This window comes from Gymnoscopelus braueri, assembly GCF_963280865.1.
Source record: "Gymnoscopelus braueri genome assembly, chromosome: 9".
NCBI classification, from domain to species: Eukaryota; Metazoa; Chordata; class Actinopteri; order Myctophiformes; family Myctophidae; genus Gymnoscopelus; species Gymnoscopelus braueri.
In genome coordinates this window covers 51,257,431-51,280,363 of record NC_137610.1, presented here as the reverse complement: position 1 = coordinate 51,280,363, position 22,933 = coordinate 51,257,431, and the positions used below count along the sequence as shown (strand labels likewise).

The 22,933-nt window shown below is 41.5% G+C and overlaps 3 protein-coding genes across 3 annotated transcripts in view; 2 read left to right on the top strand and 1 right to left on the bottom strand.

Annotated features, from left to right (window-relative positions):
• Nucleotides 1–266: 266 nt before the first annotated feature.
• Nucleotides 267–6,891, top strand: LOC308091600 (nuclear factor 7, brain-like; the record flags this gene model as incomplete). Its single annotated transcript, XM_080437262.1, has 4 exons — nt 267–308; nt 5,359–5,451; nt 5,614–5,859; nt 6,178–6,891. The coding sequence occupies 4 exons, from the start codon at nt 267–269 to the stop codon at nt 6,889–6,891; spliced, it is 1,095 nt and encodes a 364-aa protein (XP_080293388.1).
• Nucleotides 5,350–22,933, top strand: part of LOC308091352 (E3 ubiquitin-protein ligase TRIM35-like) — a 194,697-nt gene continuing 177,113 nt past the window's right edge. The window contains exon 1 of the mRNA XM_080436906.1: nt 5,350–5,528. The gene's annotated coding sequence lies outside the window, so the exon portion shown is untranslated. The remainder of the gene's footprint in view (nt 5,529–22,933) is intronic.
• Nucleotides 20,867–22,933, bottom strand: part of saal1 (serum amyloid A-like 1) — a 57,492-nt gene continuing 55,425 nt past the window's right edge. Inside the window, exon 13 of the mRNA XM_080436903.1 lies at nt 20,867–21,114. Coding sequence (XP_080293029.1) covers nt 21,022–21,114 — 93 coding nt within the window. The 3' untranslated portion in view covers nt 20,867–21,021. The remainder of the gene's footprint in view (nt 21,115–22,933) is intronic.

Below are 22,933 nucleotides of genomic sequence, written 5' to 3'. Positions count from 1 at the left end.
AAGCTCGTGGCAACCGGTGCCACGCTACGAGCTTGTAGATCTGACATCGGCTGGGGGTGGGCGTGGCCTATCACCATGTGGTTTGAAGCAGTGGGCATGTCCTCTCACCTTGGGGGGGTGGCTTGAAGCTGGTGGCGTGGCTTATCGGCTTGGGGGCGTGGTTTAAAGCCTCGGGCGTCCAAAATAGCAGATCTACAAGCTTGTAGGTTATAACTCTATGAGCTTTTAGATCTGATATCGGCTGGGGGTGGGCATGGCCTATCACCATGGGGGTGTGGCTTGGAGTGGAGGGCGTGGCCTATCGGCTTGTGGGCGTGGTTTAAAGATGGGGGCGTGGCCTGTCAACTTGGCTTGTGGTTTCAAACCGTGTGCTTGGAGTTGGGGGGTCCTCTTGTGGCTTGAAGCTGGGGGCGTGTCCTGTCACCATGGGGGTGTGGTTTGAAGCTGTGGGCGTGTCCTTTCACCCTGGGGGAGTGGCTTTAAGCTGTGGGCGTGGCCTATCAGCTTGGGGGCGTGGTTCAAAGCCTTGGGCGTCAAAAGTAGCAGATCTACAAGCTCGTAGCGCGGCACATACGAGCTTGTAAATCTGACATCGGCTGGGGGTGGGCGTGACCTATCACCATTTGGGCGTGGTTTGAAGCTGTGGGCCTGGCCTTTCACCTTGGGGGGGTGGCTTGAAGCTGGGGGCGTGGCTTAAAGCCTTGACCGTCCAAAATAGCAGATCTACAAGCTCATAGCGCGGCACGTGGTGCCACGCTATGAGCTTGTAGATCTATCGGCTGGAGGAGGGCTTGGCCTATCACCCAGGGGGGGGGGGGGTTTCAAGCTGTGGGCGTGGCCTATCAGCAGATCTACAAAACGTGGTGCGAAGGGACGTGTTTCTAGCTTGTAGATTACTTTTCTAGATTACTAAGATGACTGTTCCAGTACCGGTTGACGCACTATGAGCTTGCAGATCTGCTATCGGCTGGAAGTGGCCGTGGCTTATCACCCAGGGGGGTGTGAGTACTTTTCTAGATTAGTAAATTACTTCCCTAGCTTGTAGATTACTTTTCTAGATTAATAGAGTACTTCTTTTAAAATAAAATAAGCCTTTTTGAACTCGGGACCCCCCAAAATAATTATAATCCTATTTGAACCGCGGACCCCCCAAAATAAGTCTTTTTAAACTGGGGCCTTTAACTCAAATCTTTGCTTCTGGAGGGGATTCTACAAATGTCATCTGAATCCAAACAGTTTATTTTCTTCTTTTTTTTCTTTTTTTTACATGTGTTGCTATATATATATCAGTGGTTCTCAAACGTTTTCATGCCAAGGACCTCCAAAATGAAATTAATTTGGTCGCGGACCACCATCTGGACATATTTGTTCCACGGACCCCCAGAAGCAAAGATTTGAGTTAGAAATGTATATATATATATATATATATTGAAAGATTTGTAAAAAAGTTCACGATTTTTCAAAAATAGCAGATCCACAAGCTCATAGCGCGGCACTCGGTGCCGCGCTATGAGCTTGTAGATCTGCAATTTTTGAATAGCCAAAGCTAAGTGGTTAAACAAATGTGTAAAGTGATATAGGCTACTGTTGTCAATAGCAGTGACTGAGACAACAGGCTGTGTAAGTGAACGCAAGTGAGCTGCAACTGGTGGCGGTCCTCATCAAGTCACTTTTCACCCGGGAACCCCAAAATGAGTTCGACAAGCCTGTCTTAAAGTGACACAGATGCGTTCCCGGTCTTAATGGATTAACTGCCATCGCCAATAACTGATCACTTTGATCAGAATGCACTTATACAACGATGGCAGAGGCCTTTATGACATGCTGGGGCTGTCTCAGAGATGATCAATACACACCATGTTGTCAGTCACACCAGAAAGTATGACGACAGAGATATGAGACTCTCGTTTCAGTCCATTTACATTCCACCTGAAAAGGACTTGTGGCAAATGTGGTGTTGCCTTCAATTTCCCTGTTTGAGCTTCACACAAAATGGTCCAATAAGGTACCTCTGAAATCACTGTATAGAACCACACAAAGGAGACTCTTTTGTGTCTCCTACCGGAACCGCTGCCGGTCATCAAATCATTGGCTTAGGAATGCGACAAAAACAAAACAAACACCCATGAATTCAGGTCTCCAATTAATGGATAGAAGAAAAAGTCATTTTGCGGGCGAACTAGTAATATAGTCATGTCATTTAATGTATTATTATATTTAAAAATAATAATAATAAAAATAGTTATTTTGTAGTGTTTAACTATAAACGATCAGTTTGTAATTCTATTGGTATAATGGTGACATGTTTGATATGATTATTACTGATAACATGTTTTATATTGTAGTGTTTGAATTCTATAGTTTCTATGTGACAGTGATGATGTCTGTTGATGTATTTGATCTGATTAAAGATGATGAGAGTAAAGTGAGTCAGACGTGTGTTTGTAACAGTCAGCATTCAGCAGATCATACACTAGAAGAGTTATTACAAGTAAAAGTACTCAATCAACCCCAGTAGTTGAGTCAAGAGTATAACTACTGCTGGACAAATATTAATAGTAAAAGTTACTCTGTCAAATTAATACTTGAGGTGAAGTATCTGAGTGCAAACTTTAACAAAAATACTTAAGTATTCGAAAGTGCTTTTAAAAATACTTAAAGGACGACTTCACCCATTTAAGATGGTTATGGTTCCACTCTGTTATGATAGTGTTACAAGATGTGATTTAAAGGGTCTACACCATGAAAATCACTTTTTTCTTGTTTTTTTGTATTTTTTGGGGTCCCCAAAAAAATGTTTTTCTTTAAAATTCAGTCATTCCTTCTCATTTCATGGATTTCCAGAATGGGCGTGTCTGAACAGGCGATCTCAGAATGGAAATGTTTCTGATGTCACAAACATTAATGATGGCAAACCCAATGTTAAATGAAAAGTGCCCGAATCGCTCCGAAACTTTTTCTACCCCCCCTAAGTGGGGGTCTACGAACAAATACGTCGGGCTCGGATTTTGGCTCCGCCCCCCGGAAGTGGGTGAAACAGGCACCTCAAACACTTGGTGGAATTGTTCAAATATGTTCAAAGTGTTTTTTTTTCGATTTTGTATTTTTCTTAGATGCTTCTTTTTATGCAGAATTTTTTTTTTTTTTTAAATAATTGTTTTTAATATTTTTTTTTATTAACAGACAGAATTGCTCAGTAGCCCCCCCCTGCCCAAGAGGACGTTTTGGTATTGCAGCTGAAAGTGCTGTATAAGCCAGAGACAATTGACTTGGGATGAGTATATCTGAGTGATGATTTAGGCTCAAACCTTTTGAAAAAGGTTTGAGGGACATACACCATATGATATTAAATATCAAATATTTTTTTTAAATTCATGGTGTTGATCCTTTAATCATTTTATTGATGTGGTTTATAGAGCTGACTGGGGGGGGGGGGGTGGGTCCTAACAGAGGTGTAAAGTACCTAAGTACATGTACTCAAGTACAGTATTTAAGTCAAACTTTGAGGTATTTTCTACTTTCTTCAGTATTTACAATTTTCAATACTTTTATATATTGTACTTTTACTCCACTACAATTATTTGAAAACTTTAGTTACTAGTTACTTTGTAGATTTTGATTATTATTACAAAACAAACATTAACCACTTCAGCCCTATATACATTTCGGCCATTTGAAAATAGCAGATCTACAAGCTCAAAACGCATCAAATCACAACACATTATGAGCTTGTAGATCAGCTATTTTTGAAGAGCCGAAGTACAACATAGGGCTTAAGTGATTAATGCATGTTTTGAAATAATAACCTGAATGTTCAAAGTAACTAAGTAAAGCTGTCAAATAATTGTAGTGGAAAAAAAAAGTACAATATTTGGCACTAAGATGTAGTAGAAGTATAAAGTATAAAAAATGGAAATATTTAAGAAAAGTAAAAGCACCTAAAAATGTTACTTAAGTACAGTACTTGAGTACATGTACCTAGTTACTTTCCACAACCACCTGACTTAGTTCTAAAGTGCACCGTCAGACCAGTTGTGCTTCAGAACATTGTTTATTGTTTATTAAGGATCCCTATTAGTCTACACCGTAGTGGAGACTATTCTTCCTGGGGTCCAGGCAGTAACGAACAACAAAAATCATAAAATGCAGTACAGCATGGTCCATGTTAGTGAAATGAACACAACATTTGAGACGGCAGTTTACATTAAAAGTATTTTAAGAATATAAAAAAAAACTGGTTTGTCTGCCTGAAAATACCAACCAAACCACATCTACTAGTGGTGTATTTGAAACAGTTATTATTCAGGGAGTATCCATTGAGTACTAATGACCTTATAAGGCACAAAAAACAACAACATTTATTTATGACTGGGAGCAACAGTACAACCAGTCATCTACAAGAAAATTAACTTTGATTCATTGTCTTATGATAACATTGTGTGTAGAATTATCCAGGGCTTTCAAGCGTGTGAAGTTTACGGTAATTATTATTATTTGTGTTATAAAGTTATAAATGAAGAGGTAAACGCCTGCATATGTAGAATAATCCATTATTATGATGTAACGGTGGAGTTTGTATTTACATGTTACCTGCACAGGTGGCCTTCTAGAACAATTTATATATTTACTATCTTATTTTCAGAGGGATATTTAGTCATAATAGGTACACATATATACAGATTCTAAAGGCCACAGCTCTGACCTGTGGTGTTGTGGTCCACAGCGGGGGACTTGCATGTGTCACATGAGAGTCACATGAGAGTGTTGATTAGGTCAGATGAGGAGCTGGGGAACAGTGGCTACTGTTATAGAACAGTGCTAAAACCTTTGTTTCCACATTTAAGACAATACTCAAGTCACATGATTAATCAACAGAAGGTTACACCCACATGGGTAGACCAAACCCATATAAACAGAGAGAAAGCACACTAAAAGGACAGAGTGTTCTAAGCAGGCATCAGTGTTACTAGTTACCAGGGTGTTATTAGTGCGTACGTTTTTTTCCATTGCGAGCTCCGAGGGATTGGCGGTAAGAATTGAGAATGTGTTCACACGACGATAAATGTATATATTTCTCATTTGTTTTATAGCTCTGTGTGTACATTTCATGTCAGCAATGTTTTTGTTGTGTTGTTTGTGTTTCCTTTTCTATGTTTATAACTTACTGGTCTAAAACTGTTAGTGTTTGTTTGTATTGTGTGTTAGTATAATAAAACCATCAAAGACACGGTTCTGAGTTGTGCAACTCAAATACCCTTTACCTCTATTGCATAGCAAGTGTGATTGGTAGATAATTGTACAATTGATACTCATAATGTTATCGTTGTTTTGTCTTCTAGTATTCCTCTGGTGTAACAGCCTCAGAGAACATTCCAGATCAGGGAGCGGCAGGGAGCAGCAGAGAAAATGGCTTCCCGTTTCACTGTTCCGAAAGAGGAGCTGACCTGTCCCGTGTGTCATGACATCTTTAAACATCCCGTTGTGCTGTCCTGTGGCCACAGCTTCTGCAAAGACTGTCTGCAGGAATGGTGGACGGCAAGTTGGACAAATAAATGTCCTTTTTGTCAGAGAAGATGCTCCAGGGATCATCTTCTTACAAACATTGTTGTGAAGGACCTGTGTGAGAACCTCTTGGAGGAGAAAGGCCAGAGCTCCTCGTCGGTGAGCTCTGAGGTCCTCTGCACCGCACACGGTGAGAAGCTCAAGCTCTTCTGTCTGGACGACCAACAGCCGATGTGTGTCGTGTGTCGCAATTCAGAGGAACACGCCGGACACAAGTTCTTACCCGTGGACGAAGCGTCTGGACCTTTCAAACAGAAGGTCCAGGAATTACTGAAGCCTTTAAAGGAGAAACTGGAGGTCTTTGATAAAGTTAAAACAGATTACGACAAAATAGAAAATCACATCAAGGTTCAGGCCAGGAACACAGAGACGCAGATTAAGGAACAGTTTCAGAATCTCCGTCGGTTCCTACAGGAGGAAGAGGAGGCCAGGATCGTCGCTCTGCGGGAGGAAGAGGCTCAGAAGAGTCAGGAGATGAAGGAAAGGATTGAGGGTCTGATGCCTGGGTGGGTGACTGTTCCTGGTCGTAAGCGGAGATATAAACAAAAGCACACGGGACACCAACCACTTCACGTTTCAAACAGATTTTCCCCACTCGCTGCTACACCCGTTGAGTTTAGCAGTGAGACGTCAGCTCCACTCTGTGACACGCCCCCTCCGCGTGTCACTGCGCTGATAGACGAGGCCAAACACCTGAAGAACCTGACCTTCAGAGTCTGGGACAAGATGAAGGACATTGTCTCCTACACTCCTGTCATCCTGGACCCCAACACTGCTCATCCTCTACACATGGTGTCTGATGATCTGACCAGTGTGAGAGGTGTAGGTGTAGAAGAAGAAGAGGAACAGCAGCTTCCTGACAACCCAGAGAGGTTTGACAAGAGCTCCAGAATCCTGGGTTCTGAGGGCTTTAACTCAGGGTCTCACAGCTGGGATGTTGAGGTTGGAGACAATGACAGCTGGGAAGTTGGTGTATGTGTGGAGTCTTACCCGAGGAAGGGAGGCAGAGTGAGTGGATGCTGGTATATAGAGTTCTATGAGGGTGAATACAAAGCAGACTCCTTCTCAGGGCCTGATGATGATGATGATGATGATGATGGGGAGACTGATCTCTCAGTGAAACAGAAACCCCGGAGGATCAGAGTCCAGCTGGACTGGGACAGAGGACAGCTGTCCTTCTCTGATCCTGATTCTAACACACACCTACACACCTTCACACACACTTTCACTGAGACACTGTTTCCATTCATTTATAATGGTTATGGAAGTGGTGTGTCTCTGAAGATGTTACCAGGGAAGATCTGTGTCACTCTGGAAAACCACAGTTAGAACGTCTGGCGTCCAATAAGAAACTTACAGAATATATTTATCTGGTATTGATTAGGAGACCTCCATGGTAATAAGAAACGATTGGTTCATGTACCATATTATATTATTTTGAATTACATGTGAAATATAGACTGTTTGTCTGTCTGTCTTCATTATAGACAGACAGACAGACCGACAGACAGATTCCTGATAACATACTTTTATTTTGTAGTGTATAAACGATCAGTTTGTAGTTCTATTGGTATAATTGTGACATGTTTGATATGATTATTACTGATAACATGTTTTATATTGGAGTGTTTTTCATTTATGGATCAGGTTTGAATTCTATAGTTTCTATGTGACAGTGATGACGTCTGTTGATGTATTTGATCTGATTAAAGATGATGAGAGTAAAGTGAGTCAGACGAGTGTTTGTAACAGTCAGCATTCAGCAGATCATAAACTAGAAGATTTATTAAACGTTAAAGTACTCAATCAACCCCAGTAGTCGAGTCAAAGTATAACTACTGCTGGACAAATATTAATAGTAAAAGTTACTCTGTCAAATGAATACTTGAGGTGAAGTATCTGAGTGCACACTTTAAAAAAATACTTAAAGGACGACTACACCCATTTAAGATGGTTACGGTTCCACTCTGTTATGATGCTGTTACAAGATGTGATTTAATCATTTTATTGATGTGGTTTATAGAGATAATTAAACTAGGGGGGATGGGAGGAGTCCTAACAGAGGTGTAAAGTAGCTAAGTACATTTACTCAAGTACAGTACTTAAGTCAAACTATGAGGTATGTTCTACTTTCTTCAGTATTTACAATTTTCAATACTTTTACTTCTACTCCACTAAATCTCAGAGGAAAATATTGTACTTTTACTCCACTACAATTATTTGAAAACTTTAGTTACTAGTTACTTCATAGATTTTGACTATTATTACAGCAACTACAAGCTCACAATGCGTTGCATTGCGACTTGTAAATCTGCTATTTTCAAAATATTTTTAATACATTTTGAACTTTGTGAAATGGGACATTCTGCACAATGAGTACTTTTACTTCTGGTACTTTAAGTATATTTTGATGCCGATACTTTTGTACTTTTACTCAAGTACATTTTGAATCAATCATTTTGAGTACAAATCATAAAATGCAATACAGCCTGGTCAATATTAGTGAAATAAACACAATATTAGAGAATACATTTTAAATTAAAAGTAAAATAAGAATACAACAGAATCAGTGGTTCTCAAACCTTTTCATGTCAAAGAGCCCCAAAATGTATTTAGCCACGGACCCCCATCTCAAAATTTGTTGTTCCAGGGACCCCCAGAAGCACAGATTTGAGTTACAAATGTTCTCTTTAAAAAATATATATATTCAAATATTTGCACAACCTTTTTTTGCAGATATACAAGCCGCGCTATGAGCTTGTAGATCTGCTATTTTTTTTGAAAAAAATCGTGAACATTTTTGCAAATCTTTTAATATACTGGTTAGAACACAGTGTATTGTATATAGTATTATAGATACCATTAGTAGAGCTGTTCATAATGAAGGTTAGGTTAGAACACAGTGTATTGTATATAGTATTATAGATACCATTAGTAGAGCTGTTCATAATGAAGGTTAGGTTAGAACACAGTGTATTGTATATAGTATTATAGATACCATTAGTAGAGCTGTTCATAATGAAGGTTAGGTTAGAACACAGTGTATAGACCGCCGAAGTCTGACGTCATTTACACATCCTTTGTTTGTCTACCTGGTTCGCAGTTTTCCACCCCCGTTCTGAATCCCATAGACGTATTTAATATCGCGTCAAATAAGAACTGTGTTCCAAAAATAAACAAATGACCACGGCGTGTTGACTCTTATGGATATGAAGCATCAACTGACGGTGAGAAAACGCTAATGTTACTTCCGCCAAATTAGTTACATTTTCGCCAGAAACAGACTGTATCAAATATAAGTGACTGACTATCATAAACTATACAGAACCTCCTCCCTGACAATAACGCCGACACGCGGTGTTTATTTTTGGACCACAATTCTTATATGAGACGATTCTAAGATGACCCAATGTTATTCTCCATAGAGAAATTACTTCCGCAAACCTGGGGATGAACGAGTGACGTCAGGACTTCGGTGCTCTATTGTATATAGTATTATAGATACCATTAGTAGAGCTGTTCATAATGAAGGTTAGGTTAGAACACAGTGTATTGTATATAGTATTATAGATACCATTAGTAGAGCTGTTCATAATGAAGGTTAGGTTAGAACACAGTGTATTGTATATAGTATTATAGATACCATTAGTAGAGTTGTTCATAATGAAGGTTAGGTTAGAACACAGTGTATTGTATATAGTATTATAGATACCTAGTAGAGCTGTTCATAATGAAGGTTAGGTTAGAACACACAGATTTGTGCTGATGGATCCTCTGAAGCCACAAAGAACTGACATCCTTCTGAGAGAGACATGTGACCAGTAACCTGTAAGATACACACAATGTTACACACACACACACACACACACACACACACACACACACACACTTGTCTCCAATAGCGTAGGAGGAGGCGTGTCTCCAAGAAGTAGTAACAGCACCTCCCTGTGGACAGGAACGTGAACAACGTTGCACACGGTAACTTCAACCACTTCAGTCCTATTTCTACAGTAGTGAAAATATCTGATCTACAAGCTCTCAATGCAACACCTTGTGAGCTTGTACATCTGCAATTTTTTTTTAAATCTAGGAAGATTTGTGAAAATTGATTTGTGCAAATTGGCCAAAATGCCCCCATCTCAAAATATGTTCTTCCAGGGCCCCAGAATGTAGTGTGAAATTCTCTCAGTAAAATGTAATGTATATATACTGTGTGATGTAGTGTGAGATGCTCTCAGTAAAATGTAATGTATATATACTGTGTGATGTAGTGTGAGATGCTCTCAGTTACAAACAGAGCACACTTGTTTTACTCTTGCAAAATTCCTGTGAACCAATAGAAGGTTTGATTGTATTTTTTTAACTCCCACGTAGAGATTTCTACGTGGATAAGAAAGCTGGGCTCAGATTACAGGACTTTTTAAAATCTTAAACGATTTGGAAATCTGGTTGCATCACACATTCCAGATTCTCTTATCAATCAGATTATCTTTATCATAGCCTGGGATCAACTCCTTGTCCACTGTGGGTTTTCTGATCCGCGGTTTAGAGCGGAACTAACCCACGGCGGAAACCAGAGCGCCGGTGCACCTCCAGAATGATTCCCCTGGTTTAAAATGTGTTTAGTTTGGTATAATCATTATGTTTCTTTTAGCATAACAGTCGTTTGGTATGTCCATCCGTTATTCTAACTCGTAGCGCGACTAGCGAGACTAAAACCAATTGATTGGCACGTTACCTGGATGAGGCTGTCAGAGCCGGTCCGTTACTCATGTGCTTGGAGAGGGTTTTGATTCCCATCCTGTTCATCATCGGGGAGAAAAACACACACATACTTGGAGAGGATCGACGACTCAAACACAGGGCCAGGGTTTTATTATTATTCGTCTGTACATCCGGGATAAGCTGTGTGTGTGTGTGTGTGTGTGTGTGTGTGTGTGTGTGTGAGAAAACAAGTTCATTCAGTAAACCAATAAAACCGGGAACGGCTCTGTGTAACCACTTTAACCATTATTTTATACTTTGGCTATTAAAAAAATTGTAGATCTACAAAATCATCATAAATCATCTTAAAATGACACAGATGCGTTCCCGGTCTAAATGGATTAAAGTGTCTGTAATTTACAACTGGACCAAGACAAGTCTTCTAGCTTGTCAAAATAAATCACCCCCCACAGTTTTTCTGTAAATACACTGTTATTGCTCCTAGAATTGATGATCTCTTGTATAGTATTGTATGTCTATGTCTTGATGAATTGAATACACAGGACCACAATGGAAACAAGTGTGTTATCCTTTTAGCATCATTGTATAACTGTACCTCTGCAAACTGTTAACCCATTAAGACCTGAGGCCGCTTCTAAACATTTTCTAAATCCTAACAGTTTTTCGGAAAACAATTAAAAAAAATAATTTTCACGATTTTTCAAAAATAGCAGATCTACAAGCTCGTAGCGCGGCACAGAGCTTGTATATCTGCTATTTTTGAATAGCCTAAAGAAATCTAAAAGTGACACAGATGCGTTCCAGGTATTAATGGGTTAAAGTATTCAATCAATCAATGAAAACAAACTAGACTTGGTGGGATAGTAGAAAAAGACAAGTTTATATCACAATAACAGCTAGATAAGTTACAGTACATCCATTCGGGGAAGAGAATGACATGTAAGCAACTGTAATTTTCCAAAGCTTGTAAGGACCCTCTACATTCTGAACAACATTGTAGAGAGTCGGCCCTGTGCTAGGGCCCACAGTTATTAACTGCTTAAAGACGTTTATAAACGTTTATAAACGCCAAAGTTTAAACGTTTATAAACGCCAAAGACGTTTATAAACGTCTTTGGGCATTCAGCTATTGCCTGCCAATGACGTTTAAAAACGTAAAAAAAAAAGAAATTTTTTTTTTTTCAAAAAAAAAAAAATTCTAAAAAGATTCTCTAATTATTTAGTATTGACACTCTTTCGATATTCCAAACGAATAAGGAGATAACAATTTCCAAAGATTTGCTGCTCCATCCACTTCAATGTTAAAATTCAAACGGACAAACAATTCACTTTGTTTTTTGGTTTGAAACCACTGGTTTTGAGCTATTTTCAAACATCAAACACATGACAACAAGGTCATAATGACCTCGTTGACATTTGTGAAACCACACCTGAATCTCATCTGTGATTAGAAATTATCTGGGATCAATCATACTGGAGAAAAATATTCTGTGGCTATGCGAAAAGGTACCAAAATCGGTCAAAACCCTGGCAGAGGCTACAGACTTTTTGAAAAAACTCTGGCAGTCAATGTGTTAAGTGGCTAAGCAAATTAAGTTTCATTTCTGGCAGTCAAAGAGTTAACCACCATGTACACCATGAGGTTGTAGATCTGCTATTTTTTTTGAAAAATCTTGAATGTGTGCACATCTTTGAATATGTGTATTTTTTTAAAGCGAACATTTTTTACTCAAATCTTTGCTTCTGGGGGGGTCCCTGGCACAAAACAATTTCAGATGGGGGGGTCCGCGGCCAAATACATGTCATTTTGCTAAATAGCAGATCTACAAGCTCATAGCGCGGCACAGAGTGCCGTGCTATGAGCTTGTAGATCTGCTATTTTTTTGGAATAGCCAAAGAAATGTTAAAATGACACACATGCGTTCCCTTCCCGGCCATAAAGGGTTAACCTTCTGACACAAAGCAGACACACAATCACATGGTCTCTCTGTCGGGTAGAAACCTTGTATGTCTAAAAAACTGGTACTTTTCAATAACCTGCGTTCCAATGGATCTAATGTCGTTATTATTTAGTCACAAGCTCTTGTTAATACCTTTCATTGGTTCAATATTGATAAACATTTTTTAATACAAAATACAGATATTTATAAAGCCAGAAAAATTACAAACTTTCACTTAAAGGGATACTTCACTTTCGGGCCGGGGACACATTTAAAAAAAAATATTAAAAATAAATGAAAAAAGTTATGGAAAATTCATGGCCCCCTCACACATTAGTAGGACACTGCGTGTCGTGAGGGGGCCATGAATTTTCCATAACTTTTTTCATTTATTTTTAATATTTTTTTTAAATGTGTCCCCGGCCCGAAAGTGAAGTATCCCTTTAATTGTTTTTTTTCTCAAAAATAGCGAATACAAAAAGCCGATCTACAAGATCACAACGAACGTCACAAAAGGTCACAATTGCGATGCATTGTGAGCACCTAGGATCGGCCTTTTTTTTTTAAAGCTACTTTTGCGTGAGACTCTTGTATGACAAAGTAGGGCATTGATTCACCAACAAAAACATGGGAGAAATCATGAAATAACATGTAGATACAAGCAACCGACAGACAGCAACCATATGAACATCAGTGGACTCGTGCTGCTATTAATAACTCATAAAACCTCGCAGCTATTAACCCATTGATACCTGGAACGCATCTGTGTCACTTTAGATTTCTTTAGGCTATTCAAAAATAGCAGATATACAAGCTCATAGCGCGGCACCGAGTGCCGCGCTATGAACTTGTAGATCTGCTATTTTTGAAAAATCGTGAAAAATTTTTTTTTAGATTTTTTTCCAAAAACGAATCGCCTCAGGTCTTAACACATTGACTGCCAATCGCGTAGATCTACGCGAACCTATTTAAAGCCGCAGCGTGCCAATCGCGTAGATCTACGCGAAGTGGTCTTTTTTGTGTCTTACATTAGATGAAGTCCTTCCCTACATTGTCAAGAAATTTCATCCATCTAGACCACAGAAAAGTTGTAAAATATCATGATCTGGTCAAGTAATCACATAAAACATGTTATTACAAAACACAAAAGTCAAATAAAGTCAGGGGGTCCGCCAATCTGCTCATATCAAACCAAATGTTTGATCCGTGCATCAACTGGCAGCCTGTGCGCAGCCGTGCTCATTGAGCAGGGAAGCACCTAGGGAAAACTTGAAACAGCCATGCACGTTCACATGCTTGCGCTTGTAACGTGCTCGTGCACGCACGGGAATGCACTTTTTCTCACCCCAAACACATGAGCCAACAGCCAAGTGATAAGAGGTCGCCTTGACATAGAAGTTAACACACATCAGCGGTGAGATCTAAGGTTAGACGTCGTGCTCGTATGTGCACGGGGATGAACTTTCCCTGACCCAAAACACACAAGCCAAGTGATCCGAGGTCGCAACGACCCGATGTCGCCTTCACACAGAAGTTTACAAACATCCGCGGTGAGATCTAAGGTTAGACGTCGTGCTCGTATGTGCACGCCCGTCCACACACACCACAGGCAAGACAGACTGTAAGCGTTCCACGCGCACGTTACCAGCTGTGATGTGATCGGCGCCATCATCATGTTTAGAAAACAAAAAGAAAAAAAAACTCACCATGGATCTTGATTTTGGAAGCCGTGCGCGCCCCCGCGCGCACCGAGTCCCTGGATATTGTTGTATTTCTTCATAAATGAAGAAAAGATATTGTGAATAGATCCGTGTTTGAGATGACGGTAGATATTGTGGATAGATCCGTGTTGCCGGTAGGCTCGCCACTAGCTTCGCGTGTCTGAGTGCGCGCGCGCCGGTGTCGGGCGCGGGTCTCGGGCGCAGGCTCGATGCGCGCGCACAAAACCTATAAATCGGGGTCGCGCGAACCCCTCGGTCTTGCGATTTGAGTTTAGAGCCGGTCATAGTAACAGAGAGAGAGAGAGAGAGAGAGAAATATAGATAGATAGATAGATAGATTGAGTGATTTTGAGTGTTAGTTGTAGAGTGAGTTAGTTTGATAGGTGTGTGATACTGTAGATTGAGTGATAGATTATTTGAGTGAGTTAGTGAGAGAGAGAGAGAGTTGTATCGTGTGAGAGTTGGTGAGATTGAGACAGTGATTGATTGACGGTGAGTGTTCTGATTGTTTGTGAGTTTGTGTGAGTGTCTGAGTGATTTGATATTTGAGCGTGTGTTTGATTAGTAGTTATAGTAGTAGTGTTGTTGTAGTATAAAGTAGTGTGTGTGATATATGTGAGTGAGTGATAGCCTAGTGAGTTATATATATATTATAGGATAGAGAGGGCGTGGAGGTATACATAATAATTATAGGTGGAAGTTAGGCGAAGTTATAGGGCAGTAGATCGGCGATATAGAATAAAATCAGGTGGTAATAGAGAGGAGAGAGATATATATATAGGTGGAAATAGAGAGGAGTAGTATAGTTTATTGTGAGAGAGTAGACTATACGTATACAGTATGCCGAAGCGTTCAAGCAAGCGCAAACACATCAGCGGGTCAGCTGATCCATGCCAGCCGACGTTGGATCGCTTCCTCCGGGCCCCAGCACCACCGAAGGCTCCAGTGGTTGTTTGTCCTGTCGACAAACTCGAACCGGACCAGCCAGTTCCCGTGGACGGCAAGGACCAGCCCGGTCCGGTTGGCTTGGCAGGAACTCCGGCGGGCGGATGGGTCGCGGCTGTCGAACCGAGCGACAACCGGGACCCACCCGTTCGTCGGAGGCCAGTTCCCGTGGACGGCAAGGACCAGCCCGGTCCGGTTGGCTTGGCAGGAACTCTGGCGGGCGGATGGGTCGCGGCTGTCGAACCGAGCGACAACCGGGACCCACCCGTTCGTCGGAGGCCAGTTCCCGTGGACGGCAAGGACCAGCCCGGTCCGGTTGGCTTGGCAGGAACTCTGGCGGGCGGATGGGTCGCGGCTGTCGAACCGAGCGACAACCGGGACCCACCCGTTCGTCGGAGTTCGAGGAAATCCAAGCCCGTACTTCCCCCGCCTGAGGACTGCAGTGACGCTCCTGAGACCGAGGACGAACTGGAGGGGGCGGCTTCCTCCAGTGATCCCTCCGGCGATGAGTGGCAGCCATCTCCGAGGCATTCGCCTTCTCTTTTTCCCCTTGGTAAGCACACATTCAATGTCTTTTATTTGTTACGTAGTTGAGCAGATCTACAAGCTTTTGAGCTTGTTGTAGATCTGCTATTTTATTCTGCCTTTTTGAAGGGGGCAAATGGCAAGTGTGCTGAACTCATATGTTGTCATAGTAAAGCACACATTCAATGTTTTATCGTCTTATTTGTTACGTAGTTGATTCAATGGAGAAAACTAGCGATTGTGTGTGTGTTGAGACGTAGCCAGTGTTGCCAGATCTGCTTATTGTCTGCTTGTTGAGCTTGTATATCTGATATAAGCCACACTGGGCTTGTTTCTCTGTAAAGCTGCCTGTAAATTATGGTGATTGGTTGTGAGCTTGTAGATTGGCTATTTTCAGATAGGTTTGAAGTGCTCATGTGGCCTTTAGTTGTCTAGTCGCTACTTTTGGGCTCGTTTTCATAGACCTGGTTGCTTATTCCTTTCCCACAATCTGGCAACACTAAAGACGCACGAGTAGGTTCCAAACCTGTGGTTCGCGACCACAACAGAGCTCACAACAACGCGTCGCGTCTACTCGTGTGATCTGCTTGTAGATCAGATGACGACACTGTTTAGGTTATATAATATCATGGTGATTGTGATCTTGTAGATTGGCTATTTTCAGATAGGTTTGAAGTGCTCATGTGGCTTTTAGTTGGTTAGTCGCTACTTTTGGGCTCGTTTTCATAGACCTGGTTGCTTATTCCTCTCCCACAATCTGGCAACACCAAAAAATACGTGCATGAATAGTGACCACAACGGAGTCTACTTGTAAAAAATAGCAGATCTACAAGCTTGTAGATCTGCTATTTTTTTATAGCACCACAATATATCAATATAACCTAACCTAAACATTGTCTTCATCTGATCTACAAGCAGATCACACAAGTAGACTCCGTTGTGGTCGCTATTCATGCACGTATTTTTGGTGTTGCCAGATTGTGGGAGAGGAATAAGCAACCAGGTCTATGAAAACGAGCCCAAAAGTAGCGACTAAACAACTATAAGCCACATGAGCACTTCAAACCTATCTGAAAATTATATAACCTAAACTCAAGCTTGTAGATCTGCTATTTTATTCTGCCTTTTGAAGGGGGCAATGGCAGGTGTGCTGAACCCCCCCCCCTCCCTATGCACATGTTGTCATAATACAAATTACATCAAAAGCCTCAGTCCAGGTTAGGACACAACACAAACGCTTTGATAATTTTTGTTGATGTTTTCCTGACCTAGAACTGAACCCCTAATCTTTCATATTGCCATCTTGCCACTTTCAAAAAGCAGGTCATGATTAGGTAATGTCAACATAGCTTTTGAAAAATTCACCAGTAACATGTATTATTTGATCCATTTCAGAGTGTGAGGATTCTGATGAAGAGCTGGAGGGAGCAGTTGGTGGACGTGGACATGTTGGTGGGAGTCCAGGTAAGATGTCACAATTATCACAGGAATAAAAAAAAGCTAAAACCTTACACAGCAACAGTAAATATTCTCTCATATTTATGTATATATATATATGCATGCATGTGATCTATGATGATGCTAAATGTTTAAATTGATCTCATGTACATAATATTGATCAAGTAATTTATTTATTCTATTTCTATCAGGGCCAGACACGGTTGGGGATGAGGGAGACATGGGTGGGCCCGGACCGTCATCCGGACCGTCATCCGGACCGTCACCTGGACCGCCACCTCGACCGTCATCTCGTAGAGGTAAGAAAGAACCTGTGTCTATGTGTGTGTGTGTGTGTGCGCGCGCATACTTTATTACTATACTTGTGAGGGCCAAACGTCTCCTCAATTAGAGTAGAATTTGAGAAATAGAGATGAGGACCATTTTCGTGGACCTCACAAGAAAAATGGTTGTACATAATTGGTTCAAAAATGATTTAGAGGTGTTAGTCTTACAATTAGGAAAAGATTCAAGTTGAGGTTAGGATTAGGCATTTAGAGGTTAGGTTTAGGGTTTGGGGGTAGACTAATGCCTGATTTATACTTGTTATAGTGTGTGTGTGTGTTCTCTCATTCATTCTAAGTGTAATAAAGTCATGCACCACCGCCACAACGTAAACCACACAAATACAAAAATATATTTTATGGTAATTATCTATTTCTATAATTCACAGGTGGCAGGCCTCGTAAGGCTGCAGCTCCTCCTCGGGTGTGGTCTGACACTGGCGACTGGCAGCCTCGCGACATCCCCTTCTCCCCTGCTGGGACTCCGGGGCCTCGCAATGGGGCTGCTGATCTCCAGTCAGATGAACCGGTCGACTTCCTGGAGCTACTGCTGACCGATGAGCTGCTCCAGGAAATCTGCGACGAGACCAACCGGTATGCGAGTCAGAGGGCTCCCAGTGGTCTGCGTTACTCCAGAGACAATGCCTGGAATCCAGATCAAAAGCTGAAAGTGACAGAGCTGAAGAACTTTCTTGGCCTCTTCTTCCTCACTGGGATCATTCACAAGCCTGATGTTCCCATGTATTGGACCACTACTGAGCCCCTGGCAACTCCATATTTCAGCAAGGTCATGGCGCGGAACCGGTACCAGCTGATCTGGAGCTACCTCCACTTCATGGACAACAACACCCCCCAGCCCATTGAGCCTAACGAGAGAGACCCGCTGAGGAAGATCCGCCCAGTGTTGACCTACTTGACGCTGAAGTTCCAGGAGATGTTCCTGCCAAGCCAGCACATCAGCATTGACGAGGGCATGCTGTCCTGGCGTGGGCGCCTGTCCTTCAAGGTCTACAACCCAATGAAGCCGATAAAGTATGGAATAAAATCCTACATATTGTGCGACTCTCAGACGGGGTACCTCTACCACATGAAGCCGTGCTGTGCTGGAAGCAACAAATCTACCCTGCGTGAGACAGTGACATTCTTGCTGTGTGACCTTGTAGATCACGGGTACCGTCTCTACATGGACAATCTGTACAATTCGGTGGACTCGTGCCTTGAACTTCTGGGGAAAGGGACCCACGTGTGCGGTACACTCCGATGCAACAGAGGGCAGCCACCAGCCATCAAGGCCGTGACCAAGGCTAAGCTGGGCCTCGGGTCAACCATCAGCAGTCACCACAACGGCGTGATGGTGACGGCATGGCGAGCCAAGGAGAGCAAAATTGTCACTATGATCACCACGTGCCACCAGGATGAGATGGTGACCGTGAACCAGAGGCAGAGACGCCACAGTGACAGAGTGGCTGTTCAAAAGCCAGTGTGCGTGGTCCAGTACAACACTTACATGGGGGGGGTCGACAAGCTGGACCAAAACCTGGCCTATTACCACTTCACCAGGAAGACGACAAAGTGGACGAAGAAGTTCGTAGCCTACCTGTTCCAAATATCGCTGTTCAACTCCTTCGTCCTCTACAAGGCCAGGCATCCTGATGGCATCTACAAAACCCTCGTCACTTACTCCACGGCTGCTGCCACGTCCTGGACCACCCTGGGACGCCGTCGCGGTTTGGCCCCTCCTCAGGAGGGTAGGATTGAAGCCCCGCCTCCTGAGGAAGGGGCTGAGGAAGAGGGTGAAGACCTTCCTCAGGGGGATGGGAATGGGCCCCCTTCCCCTGAGCAAGGGGGTGAGGAAGAGGCCATTCCTCTGGAGGATGGGAATGGGCCCCCTCCTCCTGAGGATCACCCTGTTCCTCAGGAAGACGATGCCCCACCTGCTTACCACCCCCACCCAAGGGCACCCTGGACGGACCCGGAGAACAGGACGGATGGAGACATTGGAGCCCATGTACTCGTACCGTTCCCACGCACTCCGGGAAAAAAATATCCTTCAAGGCGGTGCAGGGTCTGTTCCAGATCAAAATCGACACCAGAGGGGGAGGAACGGCGCGAGTCACGATATGAATGCCATGCCTGTCGTGTTCCCTTGTGCATGGGTTACTGTCACGCAAGGTACCACTCAGTAGACGATTATTAGAGACACACACACACACACACACACACACACACACAAGATTTTTTTTTTGCACTAATTGCACACTTATTGATTTGAATGATTATTATTATGTAGTTATATTTAGTTTGAAATGACTTGCACTTTGTCCTTTGTAGTGAAACGGCTGCTACTGCCTCTACAACTTTTCGATTTTGGATTTATTTATTTTTGCACTAATTGCACCATTTATTGATGTTGAACTTTGAATGATTTATTATTTACCTGCAAACCTCACTCACCATGCACTGATCTATAAGCTCAGTAAAAGCTTGTAGATCTGCTATTTGTTGCTATGAATACAGGTGTAGCTTGAGATTTTGACTGTGGGGCAAACGGCTGCTACTGCCACTACAACTTTTGGATTTATAGGCAGAGATGTTATTTGTATTTATTTATTTTTGCACTAATTGCACCATTTATTGATGTTGAACTTTGAATGATTTATTATTTACCTGCAAACCTCACTCACCATGCACTGATCTCTACTGCCACTACAACTTTTGGATTTATAGGCAGAGATGTTATTTGTATTTATTTATTTTGCACTAATTGCACCATTTATTGATGTTGAACTTTGAATGATTTATTATTTACCTGCAAACCTCACTCACCATGCACTGATCTATAAGCTCAGTAAAAGCTTGTAGATCTGCTATTTGTTGCTATGAATACAGGTGTAGCTTGATATTTTGACTTTGGGGCAAAAAGTTTGGGCAAAAAGTTGACCAATGTATTGATGTTGCACTTTGAACTTTGAATTATTATTATTTATTATTATTTGATGTATATAACTGGAGTTGAAAAATTGTTTGAATAGTAAAAACTTGTTCAACCTGCCACTTTTCTATTTTGGATTTATAGGCAAAGATTTTATTTGTATTTATTTATTTTGCACTAATTGCACCATTTATTGATGTTGAACTTTGAATGATTATTATTTATTTTATTATATAGTAAAAAAAAAAAAAAAAAAAATCGACTGAAAATAGTCACTTCAGTGTTCATGTTCATTCACTTTGGAGTGAAACAGAGCGATAAATGTACAATCTAAAGCATATTTCTTTTATAAACAAATATTGTTTACATGACTGATGTCAATGAAGGCGCAAAATAAATGTCAAAGACTTTTGAAATCATTTTATGCATCTAAAGTGTGTCCTTTTACTAAAACGCTAATAACTCTGAATCTAGAGAAAAAGGTCTGTTTTTGGTGAAACCAAGGTGTATTCAACTACCTCTAGCTAAAGAACGGAACATGCTATCAACTCACTTTTTTTTTTCAGATGAAAGAAGAGATTCTAAGCTTCGTTTTGAGATATTCCATTTGTTTATAGTCATAACACAAAAAAATCTGTGAGTCCTCAAATATGAGCCAGAATGGTCAAAATTCCTGGCACTGGCTGATCCTGTTATAGAAAAACCTCTGGCAGTCAATGTGTTAATGGGTTAATAGCTCCTACCACATCCTGCAGGGGTGGGGGACGGGGGGGGGGGGTATTTGTGGTCAGGTGACGACAACAAGTCTCTCTCTCTTTGATCCAAAACGGTCCCGTCGTGTCAAAGCTCTTTTTGAGAAGAGAGAAGCGGCTGATTGGCTGAAACAGAGATCATGTGGTCTGGGACACAGGAAGTGTCTTCTTCCTCAGTGCGTCTGCCAACAGAGGATCAGCCTGCGTCAACATGGACACCAGGTGTTCCACCTGCAACAGGAAAACAAACAAAGAGTTTCTCTATAGCACAACTGGTTCTCAAAGTGGGGTCTCCCCCCCCCCCCCCCTACCAGGGGGTCCCCAGCTAAATGTGTTCATTTAACCCATTAAGACCTAGAACTGTGTCATTTTTAGATTTGAGCTAAAAAGCATTATTTTACACTTTGAGCTATTCAAAAATAGCAGATCTACAAGCTCATAGCGCGGCACCGAGTGCCGCGCTACGAGCTTGTAGATCTGCTATTTTTGAAAAATCGTGAAAATGTGTGCAAATCTTTGAATATATATATTTTTAAAGCGAACATTTTAACTCAAACCGTTGCTTCTGGGGGTCCCTGGAACAAAATATTTTGATGGGGGTCCGCGGCCAAATACATATCATTTTGGGGGTCCTGGACATGAAAAAGATTGAGCACCACTGATATAGAAACATACATTTTTCAGAAAACTGTTGAGATTTAGGAGACATGTAGAATCGGCTTCAGGTCTCAATGGGTTAATACACATCTTTGAATATGTATATTTTTTTAAAGCGAAAATTTTTAACTCAAATCTTTGCTTCTGGGGGGGTCCCTGGCACAAAACCATTTCAGATGGGGGGGGTCCGCGGCCAAATACATGTCATTTTGGGGGTCCTCGGCACGAAAAAGTTTAAGTACCACTGGCATAATAAATTCACCGTTATGAGAAAGAACACACCGTCTCGTTTTCCACTACTGAGGGGACTGATGGTTGTACTTTGTTCTCCACTACAAATCATTTCAAAACTTACACGTTCATTTGTAGATCTAGATTATCATTACAAAACAGTACATACATGAACCAATTTCTTTTTTTACTCTGTGTTTTTGAAAATAGCAAATCTACAAGCTCCCATCTACAAGATGTGCAGATCTACAAGCTCCCAACGTGTCGCGGTGCCACACTCTGTGAGCTTGTAGATCTGACGCTGCATATGGGAAGCATCAGACGCTCGCATTTTAGAGCACTGATTCTCAGAAGAAAGAAGACTCAATCATCAGTGATTAGTCATTCTAATAGTTACAATATGACTATTAGTCTACTTGCCTGGGAGGGGTAAAACAAAAAAAGTAGAAGAATTGCCTTAAAAAAAACCCAGAAGAAACCCAGCTACAGTTATATATCGGAACATCAGACTCTAACTGTGTCTGTTTTTTTGTTTTTTAATCACAGCAATCGAAAGGAGCTAAATTGGTGCAGGTACCAAACAATAATCATGGTTATTAATGGTTCCACTGTAAAATACAAAAAAAACATTATGGACGGTGATCAGGTGATCTGTGGTTTATGAATCTTTGCCAGTCAAATCATTGTTGTTTTATTATTTTTATTTTTATTTTGATCTATTCTAAATATTTATTTTTTTATCATCTATTCTTAGAGGACCGTTTGTGTTCTGTTGCTGTTGGTCAGGTGATCTGTGGTTTATGAATCTTTGCCAGTCAAGTCATCTCTTTTAAGGGCGCTGTTTTTTCCTGTTGCTGTTGGTCGTCATGGCAGCCAGTTCCCACCTGATGTTGTGTGGGAGTTCCGCCTGGTCAACACCGTACTGAATAACTGCTAGCTTGCATAACGTCTTCAGACTAGGACTCAAGTCTAAGATATACAGGTCATCATGCAAGAGGACAATACGATATCCCACAATGCAACAGTACATCCTATACATTGGTGAGGTTTTTGATGACGACACGATTGAAGATTGACCCTTTGGCTCAATCTTCGTCCAGGAGAAGGTCTCTGGACTGTATGTCCAAAGATCATTGAAGGTCTGACCGTTGTTGTAGCCACC